This window comes from Medicago sativa, chromosome 8, assembly GCF_051527215.1.
Source record: "Medicago sativa cultivar Bolivia chromosome 8, Bolivia_mono, whole genome shotgun sequence".
Lineage (NCBI taxonomy): Eukaryota > Viridiplantae > Streptophyta > Magnoliopsida > Fabales > Fabaceae > Medicago > Medicago sativa.
In genome coordinates this window covers 93,405,102-93,415,599 of record NC_140756.1, presented here as the reverse complement: position 1 = coordinate 93,415,599, position 10,498 = coordinate 93,405,102, and the positions used below count along the sequence as shown (strand labels likewise).

The window sequence follows — 10,498 nt, the reverse complement described above, 5'->3', positions numbered from 1 at the left end:
AAAACCTGAAGAAAATTTTAAACAAAAGAATATTTTCTCCTTAATAAAAGAAAAATTATCTAGAGAAAATATTCTAAAATATGGAATGATGATAGGAGAAGTTCCTGTACCAATGGAATCAACAGATGAGTCTGTTGTAGTATCTATAATAGACGAAGAACAAATTAATAATAGATTAAAACATCTATCGTTAGAAAAAAGACAGAAGATAGGATATATTCATATATCAACTATCCAGATAATCATAAAAAGCACTTTTATGAAAGGAGTAATTTCAGAACTAGAACTTCTCATAGAAGATGCTAGAATGAATAAAAAAATTCACTAATAGCCAAAGGTGAAGGAAATTTAATAGGTGGAAAAATAAAATTTGATATAAATTTACAAATAGGTTTGAGTCTAAATGATATAGATCTAGGCAGATCTTTAGTGATTCATTATAAACTTAGAGATCAAGATCTCATGAGACCAGGAAACCATCCTTTTAGTATAAGTTATAAAATGAACTATGCACTAAGTATCTCTCATTATAGTGTAGAATTTAGTGGAAAAGAAAAAATACAAATAGATGAACTATTTGCACCATTAGTAAAATTAGAATCACCAATTCTAAAACCACTAAAAAGATCAAAATCTATTATGACCATAGAAAGAACACCTCTTCTAAAACAAGAAGAAAGTACTAGTGAACCAAGGTTTCTACCAGCAAGAACTTCATTAGATAGTAATGAAAAAAGAAGGCTTGACAAAACCTTATCAGAAATAAAAACTGAACTTTTAGGCATTAATAGAAAATTATAATGCCAGGAATAACAATAAAAAATGAATTAAGTTTATTCAGAATAAAACTAGATAGCCTAGTTAACAGAATAGAAGAAAATTTCTTTAGAATAGAAATGAAGAACACACTTTGGGGAATTCATGATTTAATGATTTTACAGATTTCATATATAGATGAAATAATAGAAGAATTAGAAGGAACAGAAAATATTTTTGTTACACAAAAAGAGAGAGCCACAACCCTGTTATGGCCATCTCAAAAACTAATTGAATTTGAACAATCTTTAGAAAAAATTCAAGGAAGTTCCTCAAATATATAATGCCTGGTTTGGGTCTTATAACAGGATTAAAACTCTTTAAAGAAAGATTAGAGAATATAGTCTCTGATATAGAATTTTACCATAGAAGAATTATCTTAAGACAAATTCTTTTTCATTCTAAAGAATTCGTACAATACCATATAGAATATATTGAAGACTTTCTAAGAAAAATAGAAGATTTAGAAAATCTTACAAATACACAAAGAAAGAGCTAAAACACTCTTAAAACCATTTCAAGGTCTGATCAAAATCGAACAAATGTTAAACCAAGTTCGACGACAAAATTCCGCTAGCGATTCTACCCCCAACCTGGTATCAGAGCCAGTAATACAATCCTAGGGAATAATAATGAAAATAAAAATATTATTCTTTCAAAAAAAAAAAGACAAAAGTCTTTTAAAATCGCTTTTTTATTTAACCGATTTAAAAGGCTAGGAGGACAAAATCCATGTGTCACACACTAATTGAACCATGTTACATAACATAGATCCCACTATGTTACACAAGTGGAACCCGTTCAATAGTCTTGGTGCGTGCAACCAAAATAAAATAGTCTTGGTGCATATTTCAAGAGAAACTCTTACTTGATTACAAACTCAACACCTCATATTTAGGCACACTCACATAAACTAAAAAAAAATAAAACAAAACTAATTTAATCACATCAATTAATATCATTGAATTTCATTCCCTTTTAATTTCTTCCATTTTTTGTGAGTGTGCCCAAATCTTTTTGATTTGGGCTTATGACCATAGAAGACTTTCTCATATTTCAATTTACTATTGGGAGAGGTAAAGGTCATTTTAGAAACATAATATTGATTAGTTAAACCTTGACTCCAGTGATTTTCAGAAGATGATTTCATCCAACCAACTACGATATACCGGAGGGAGTATTTAACAAAACTTGGTGTTTTTATATATGTACCAATTATAACATGAGACAAAAGTTAAATTTCGCAGTTAAATTCAAATTTAAAATAGTATTATTTGATGCACAGTCCAGGTCTTGAATGGCATTTAGAGAGCACAAAAGGAAATGCACAACGTTTTCCACTATAATTAATTAATTGGGATATGAATTGGTTCCATGGGAAAGAAGACGCAAAAAATGTGCTGCATAAGTGTAAATAACTACTATTGAAATGAAGAGATCATTTGGCAAGGCCACCGTATCCAGTGAGTAAACATTATATTCTTCTTTCAGTGTGTGGTTGCGACTAGTGCTCAAAAGAGAAATTGGCATCAATGATCACATTATTGCTGCCATTTTTACCACATGGCATCACATTTTTTGGTGAATTTGGGTGAGTTGTTCACCCCCAACTCACCTTTAAAGTCAGGAAAGTTCCAACTGCATATATTTATGCTAAATTTCAGCTCAAAAGTATCGATCCTCAGTCATGAGTGACCTTGTGATCATTGTTACCTAAGAATCAAATAATGAGCAAATAGTCACTTTAGTCCCTGACTCTGCACCTCGCTGTCACATAGGTCCCTGACTCAGGATTAAATACAAACAAGTCCCTGACTCTACACTTCCGTTATCACTTTAGTCCCTGCCGTTAAAAAAATCTGTTAAGTGATGATGTGGCACGCTGACAAGGAGTATGACGTGTCACAGGGACTAAAGTGAAAGTAAAAAATGGTCACTTTGGTCCCTGAATCGAAAATCAATATCCTCAATTTACTGTTAGATCCCTGACTGTGTATACTTACTGTCAGTTAGGTCCCTGAATCGAAAATCAATATCCTCAACTTATTGTTAGGTCCTTGACTGTGTATATTTACTGTCAGTTAGGTCCCTGACAGTAAGCACGAAATTTCACTAAGATCTTTGGCAAGTTGTTAGTTTAACATGCTACTTACTGACAACACTAAGATCTTAGTGAAATTTCGTGCTTACTGTCAGGGACCTAACTGACAGTAAATATACACAGTCAAGGACCTAACAATAAGTTGAGGATATTGATTTTCGATTCAGGGACCTAACTGACAGTAAGTATACACAGTCAGGGATCTAACAGTAAATTGAGGATATTGATTTTCGATTCAGGGACCAAAGTGACCATTTTTTACTTTCACTTTAGTCCCTGTGACACGTCATACTCCTTGTCAGCGTGCCACATCATCACTTAACAGATTTTTTTAACGGCAGGGACTAAAGTGATAACGGAAGTGTAGAGTCAGGGACTTGTTTGTATTTAATCCTGAGTCAGGGACCTATGTGACAGCGAGGTGCAGAGTCAGGGACTAAAGTGACTATTTGCTCTTTAAACAAAAAGCAGAAATCTCGGGGGGGAAAGTAAATTATTCCATATACCAATGCAGACAAAAAGCAAAACTATACCAAGGAGTAGTGTTTTTGAGAGACCAAGAAAAGAAAAAGAAAAAGAGGTATATTTTTTTTTTCTTCCCACAATGACATGAGATCAAGAATTTCAATCCTATTAAATATTGTGAACAACAAAGTGAAAATAGAGAAAGTCATAGAGGTCAGCGGAAGTACAAGAAGTACAAGCATATATTCAAATTATTGAGTTGCAATGTAAGAGATACAGATTGAAAATTAGGAGGAACTCTGTAGGTGTGCTTTGATCCAAGACTCAAGATGCTTTAGCTCCTCGTTGTTTATTGAGTGGGCAAGACCAGGATAAGCCTAATAATACCAAATGTCAATATTGATATGGACAGAATTGTAGGGGTCATTGAAAAAATAACCAAATTATAGGGAACTTGGAATTTCACCTTAAACTCGCAACTAACACCAATTTTTTCAAGGAAAGGAGGGGCTGCTTGTCCTGCCTCGAACAATACTGTTTTGTCAGCCAGCCCATGGGACCATAGTATGGGTGTCTGTATAACATTGTGTACATACCAGGTCAACAAAATTTTAGATGGCAACAACAAACCAGAAAATTCAATAAATCAAATACTATCATAACCAGCTATATAAATTAGTGTCTTGACAAATGGAAAGTACCCTACATATAACATAATGATTTATTCGAGTGCAAGGCTCATATCAAAAGTGGTCCTAAATTGAAAATATTATCGACATAAACAATTAAAACTGATAAGTGTAATCGTTCCAAGGACAATTGTATACCGATGACAACAATAGGCCGACCCTGATTAAAGAAAACCAGTTGAACTGGAATGCTTTACTATGGATGAAAATAGAAATTCAAACATTATATTAACTTTCTGTATTTAAAGGCACACATAAGGTTTTCTCTATTGGGTCGGTGTACTTTTGATGGATGGAACATATAGCAAATAAATATGCTGTTTCAAAGGACGGAGAAAAGACCAAACTAAATATTTCCACATAAACATTTGATGCAGAGGCAATCAGAGAAAATGGATACGAGAAAGCTTAACAACGAACAGAAAAATGAGAAGACGTAAATTGAGATGACACGTAATATAATAATATTTCTGAAGATAAGTACCCGCTTAGCTTCAGGTGTAATTTGTTCTGTAACAGATGAATTAAACGGAACCCAACCACTGAAAACAGCGCCTCCACCTAAAGTTTTAGGGTACAACAGAACACTAGCCAATGTCAAGGCACCTGCAAAACAATGTCACCATTTATCAGCAGGTTGCTCATATATCCATTTTTCTATTAAGGACGCGGGAAGTAAAAGAGAGACCTCCTTGACTGAACCCACAGATAAATATATTGTTAGGGTTTGTGCCAGCAGCTACTTCCTTGTCTATTGTAGCATGAACATTTTGAACGGCTTTAAGCAAACTATTCTCGTCGTTTGGAGAATTCTGAAAAATATAAGCAGAACACTTTACAACATCAATTGATAAGATCAACATCATCATCCTGAAGAGGATAAAAGTAATTGCACAAGTCAAATTGCTCAACAGGTACAGTGAGTTTTAAAGAAAATATTTGAATTAAAAACAGAGAGAGGAACCTTTAAGATTGTTATATGATGTTTACAAGACATGGTATCATATGATGCTTGCAAATATTTATCAGAGAAAATTGATCATACCAATAAGCACCAAAGTTTTGGTTTAGGAGGTGCACCATCTATAAGAGAACGGTGCAAATTCTGAGATATCAATATTAAAATTCTAAAAAGTATATATAACAAAGGCAGCAGTTATATTTCACTTGAGAAAGATGAAAAGGATTGTAAGAAATCAGTTATAGTCAGTACAATGTGGAATTAGTAAGCAAACAATTATTGAGGTTGTCACAGAAAAACACTCATCAGATGTTACTGTTCTTAATAATTCTTACTAAGTTAACAATTAAGAGGATTTAGCACTACTATGTGTTAAACAAACTCATTCCCATTGTCAAGTGGATAGTTGAACATGTCCACACCCACGATAAATGTACAAAATCACACTTACTGTCATGTGGACATTTGAAACCTGCCAGTCTCCTTTAGTAACCCAAAATTAAACAATAATTCAACTGAACTTAATATACATGCTCCAATTTGTATTCTTACTACATTTTGCACAGCAGAAATGTGGAAAATGGAGATATGAAAGCCCCAAGCATACTAAAAATAAGGATCGCTATAGTTTGCTATTTAGTTTATTATATTCCCTTCATGATTAATTGTACAGAATTAATATACAGGGAGAGAACACTTTTACATGAAATAATAATGGGTTAATATGTGTTTACCCCCCTGTAATTTGGGCGAGTTCCGGTTTTCCCCCCTGTAATAAATTTTGTTAAAATTCAGCCCCTGTAATTTGAAGATTCCGTCGAAAACCCCCCTGGTCAAACCTGGCACACGCCAGGTGCTGATGTGGCGTGCCACTTCACCTTTTTCTGATGACGTGGCACGCTGACTGTATAATTATTTTATTTTTTATTTTTTTATATTGTACACGTGGCATTTTTTATTTTTTTATTAAAAAATAATTTTTTTAATTAAAAAAATATAATTTTTAATTTAAAAAATATTATTTTTTAAAAAAATTTTAAATTTTTTTTTTAATAAAACGAAAAATTTTTTTAAAAAATAAAAAAATGAAAAAAAATTCTGAAAAAAATAAAAAAAATACCGAAAAAATTAATAAAAATGAATACAAAAATCTGGTAAATTTTAAAAATAAAAAATAAAATCTGGAAAAATTAAAAAAAAATGAAAACATTCGGGAAAAAAATAATAAATTTCGAAAAATTCATATTTCCAGATTTTTTTCAATACCGGAAAAATGAAAAAAATTCTTTTTTTTTACGGAAAGTACTTGTCTTTCAACCGTATAACATGATTTATATACCGGAGTCAATCAATATACATTGTATCCTGTTATTAGGACATGATTTTTATAAATATGATTAATCTTGAAAATTTTGAAAATGATCAATCTTGAAATTTTTGAAAAAAGATTAATTAGCTCTTTGGGACTGGTTGCTTCTATTCAAAAATGTCCTCAATTTTCAATACAAATAAAACATGTAACACATCGTAAATATTAAAAAAAATTCCAGATTGTTTTTATTTTTCGAAAAAGAAGTTTTTCAAATTTTCTCAACAAAAAAAAATCTTGAAAATATTTTTATTTTTAAAAATCTGTGTACAAATTTATTTAAAAATTTAGGAAAATTCAGATTTTTTTTTCAATTTTTTTTTACGATGTGTTACAAATTTGAGAATATTTTCTAATATTTAAAAATTGAGGATAAAAACAATCTGGAAATTATTTGTATTGAAAATTGAGGACATTTTTGAAAAGTACTTTCTAAAAAAAAAGAATTTTTTTCATTTTTCCGGTATTGAAAAAAATATGGAAATATGAATTTTTCGAAATTTATTAATTTTTTCCCTAATGTTTTCATTTTTTTTAATTTTTCCAGATTTTATTTTTTATTTTTAAAATTTACCAGATTTTTGTATTCATTTTTATTAATTTTTTCGGTATTTTTTTATTTTTTAAGAATTTTTTTCGTTTTTTAAAAAAAAAATTTAAAATTTTTTTTAAAAAATAATATTTTTTTAATTAAAAAAATTATTTTTTAATAAAAAAATAGAAAATGCCACGTGTACAATATAAAAAAATAAAAAATAAAATAATTATACAGTCAGAGTGCCACGTCATCAGAAAAAGGTGACGTGGCACGCCACATCAGCACCTGGCGTGTGCCAGGTTTGACCAGGGGGGTTTTCGACGGAATCTTCAAATTACAGGGGCTGAATTTTAACAAAATTTATTACAGGGGGAAAAACCGGAACTCGCCCAAATTACAGGGGGGTAAACACATATTAACCCAATAATAATCAACAATCAATGAGAGAAAAGAAAGCTAGACTTACAGCAGTCACAGGAATCTCATGAATGTCAAACCATGAAGGCATTACAGAACCATCTACAAAGAATAAACAAAATCAAAATAATATCATTTTCTAAAGTCGGGAAGCTGATTGCAAGCTAATAGGTTGCCCATAAATGGCATCTCAAGTGATGTTAATATCTCATTTGTAATTTGGTTACCAAGCAGAAAACTCAAGTCTAGACATAGGTGGAATAGGAGGACAGATCATATATTAATAGGAAGCATTTTTAGCATAAATAAAACCAACTACCAAGGACCTCACTCAGAATCAGAAATTGTTTTAAAGATGCCTAATTAATTCCATGAGCATGTGTGTAATGCGCTAAGGACGGGTCTGGTGGAACTGGTTGTGTGAGTAAAGAGCGAAAAGTTGCAACATAATTTTGTAAAATTAGGTAAATATTTGGACATCTATTGTGGTTGATAACTAGAGACTTGACTTGTAATCATGTCATATAATCTCTATTCATACGATATGAAAGCCGCATGGTCATATTTTAATAAACAACTTAATTAAGTGCATATAGCATAAGCGCGTATCACATAAGTGTTTATATATAAGTTACTTCTGTAACAAAAGACGAAATAAAGTCAAACCATTTCCATATAAGCTATACTAATATGTTTTCATAAACTATCATGTAGAGCTTATGGAAATAAGCCGAAAACAATTTAAAGACATGGTATAACCTTTTTCCTTAAAGCTCTAACAAACAGTCTCAAATGTGCTTTTGGCAGTAGATAAGTTTGATTAAGTCAATTCAAAATGACCCTGGATAATATTCCCAGAAGGGGAGCCATAACAGAGCAGCTTCAATTTTGTGGCTGATCTAAGAACAATAAGCTAAATGAAACTAAACCTATGTAAAAATGGCACAGACACCGGACACGAGAAGCTCAGCATCGATAATAATTAAGAAAAGAGGCGATAGAATAGAATAGAATAATATGCATACAGTTGCAGGTGACCGGAGCGTGAGGAGCAGAAGGAAAAGACCATTTGGTACTTCTGAATTGAGGAGAAGTGAATAATGTCTTGATGGGTTCATTGGCAGGACCAGAGTCACCAAGACCGTGTAACCACAGAACAAAACTTCGAGCCGCCATTGGTTTTTCCGTTACTACAGAAGAAGAAGAAGAATTATTATGAAACGTGGTTTTGGGGAACACAATTAAAAACGCAAATGCACTGCTTAATGTGATTGTTAACAGTAGAATTGGCTTAATGACGTTTATAACGTTCCAAGCCGTGGCGGAATTCCAAACACGTCACTGAAACAATAAAGGAAAAGGAAAGTGCTTATGAATTAGTTCTAAATTAGATTAGATAGATAGATCTGAAGCAAATTGAAAAGATATAAAAGAATGGTTAGATAAACTTACGGCGGGGGGCCTGACGGAGCGTATAACGAATCTTGTTTTCTCCGGCAGGGTCTAAGGTGGTTGAAATTATGCTAGTGATTATAACTACGAATATTTTTTTTTTGAAGGAATTACTAGTAGTATTTGGACCCGTGCGATGCACGGGAAGTTGATTATCTCATTAACTAATACTCCCTCCGTTTCAAAATGAGTGTCGCTTTAGCCAAAAAAATTTGTTTCAAAATGAGTGTCGCTTTCAGTTTCCAATGCAATAATAACTTTTTCTTTTCAATTGTACCCTCCAATTAATACTCTGCACACGACTTCCAAAGTATTACTTTTAAAACTAACCAATAGTTAATAAAGATAATTTGGTAAAATAACCATTCTTTTTCTCTTAATCATTGCATTTCTTAATATGTGTGTAAACACCTAAAACGACACTCATTTTGAAACGGAGGGAGTAATAAGGAAGATCCAGTTTGAAGAAAAATTAGAATCAAGTTTAAGAGTGTGCATCCTATTGTTACAACTCCTAACAAAAATTAGAATCTAAAAAAAAAAAAAAATCCTAAAATAAGAATCAAAATATTGAATCAATTTTATAACAAATAATCCCTTTTATATAGTTGTATCCAAACAAACAAATTTTTTTTAAGGTGATTTTTGTTAAGGTAAAAAAAGAAAATTTAGATAAGTATAAATTTCAAGTTAAAAATGAAGAAATTCCCTCAAAAAGAAAAAAGTTAAAAAAGAAGAACTCTTGCGAGTGGTATGATTATTCAAACACCCACTTCCTAGAATTAACATCTTTCTAAAGTTGGTTTTTCACATTAAAATTACTTTGTGCTTATAACAAACTATGAGTAATTTGTGGATTTGAGATTATTTGTAGAATTATGAGTATTTTAGGTGACATATTGTTGGTTTCTACACAACCAGGGGTGGCCCGGAGGGCGGGCGCGGGGGGCGGCAGCCCAGGGCACCGTTGGTTTAGGGGCACCAAAATTATTATTTTTACTTAGTAGTTAGTACTATATAGATATGTTTCTTTTTAATTCGCTTTGATTAATTCTATTGAAAATATATTTTTAGATGACTTTGATTATAAATAAATATTTTGCTACAAAAAAGCAAGAAGAAAAATGTTTGAATAATTAAAATGGCACAATTTATTGTTTTGCCCAGGGCACCAAAAATCTTAGGGCCGACCCTATAAACAACGTTCACAGCGATGAAAGCCATGAGGATGATGTGCTTCTCTCATGTATTAATACATGAACATGGATTAAGAAGTTGATCAAGCTGATACCAATCACACTTAGTAAAAAAAATGATACCAATCACGCAAGATTGATGCACCCATATGAAAGTTAAGACTACTATAATCTTAACACAATTCCTCTCTTTGGCTTTTACCATCCAACAATTCATGCTTTGTTTGATCCGTTTGTAGACCAACGATCTACCAACACCTTGAACCCCTTCTTTGTGGTCACTGTTTTAGGACTTTTAAAGTGCTTCTATCAGGACTTTGGAGTGTTATAAGCAACCTTGAAATTGTATAAATAATTTCATTGATATTTCAAAATTAGCGAATAAGATTCCTGCAAGTAATGTGCCGACCATAGGGTAATTTTATTTGATGTGGTCTTCACTTGCTTAATTAGTGAAGAGTAAGGTAGACATCGAGTGTTAGTTATCTAAATTT

General features: G+C 31.8%; 1 protein-coding gene across 4 annotated transcripts; it reads right to left on the bottom strand.

Annotated features, from left to right (window-relative positions):
- Positions 1-3,397: 3,397 nt before the first annotated feature.
- LOC146903479 (putative carboxylesterase SOBER1-like) lies at positions 3,398-8,886 on the bottom strand. Of its 4 annotated transcripts, none has more exons than XM_085733261.1 (8): positions 8,809-8,886; positions 8,382-8,697; positions 7,406-7,458; positions 4,760-4,883; positions 4,556-4,677; positions 3,849-3,956; positions 3,672-3,759; positions 3,398-3,638 (listed from the first exon to the last, which is right to left on the bottom strand). In XM_085733261.1, coding segments are annotated over exons 2-8 (648 nt in total). In that variant the 5' UTR covers positions 8,533-8,697; positions 8,809-8,886; the 3' UTR covers positions 3,398-3,636. The 4 variants fall into 4 exon arrangements, with proteins under 4 accessions (XP_085589387.1, XP_085589388.1, XP_085589389.1 ...); XM_085733262.1 differs by having other exon boundaries at positions 3,398-3,759; positions 8,382-8,546; positions 8,636-8,697; XM_085733263.1 differs by having other exon boundaries at positions 3,398-3,759; positions 8,382-8,546; positions 8,656-8,697.
- Positions 8,887-10,498: the final 1,612 nt, after the last annotated feature.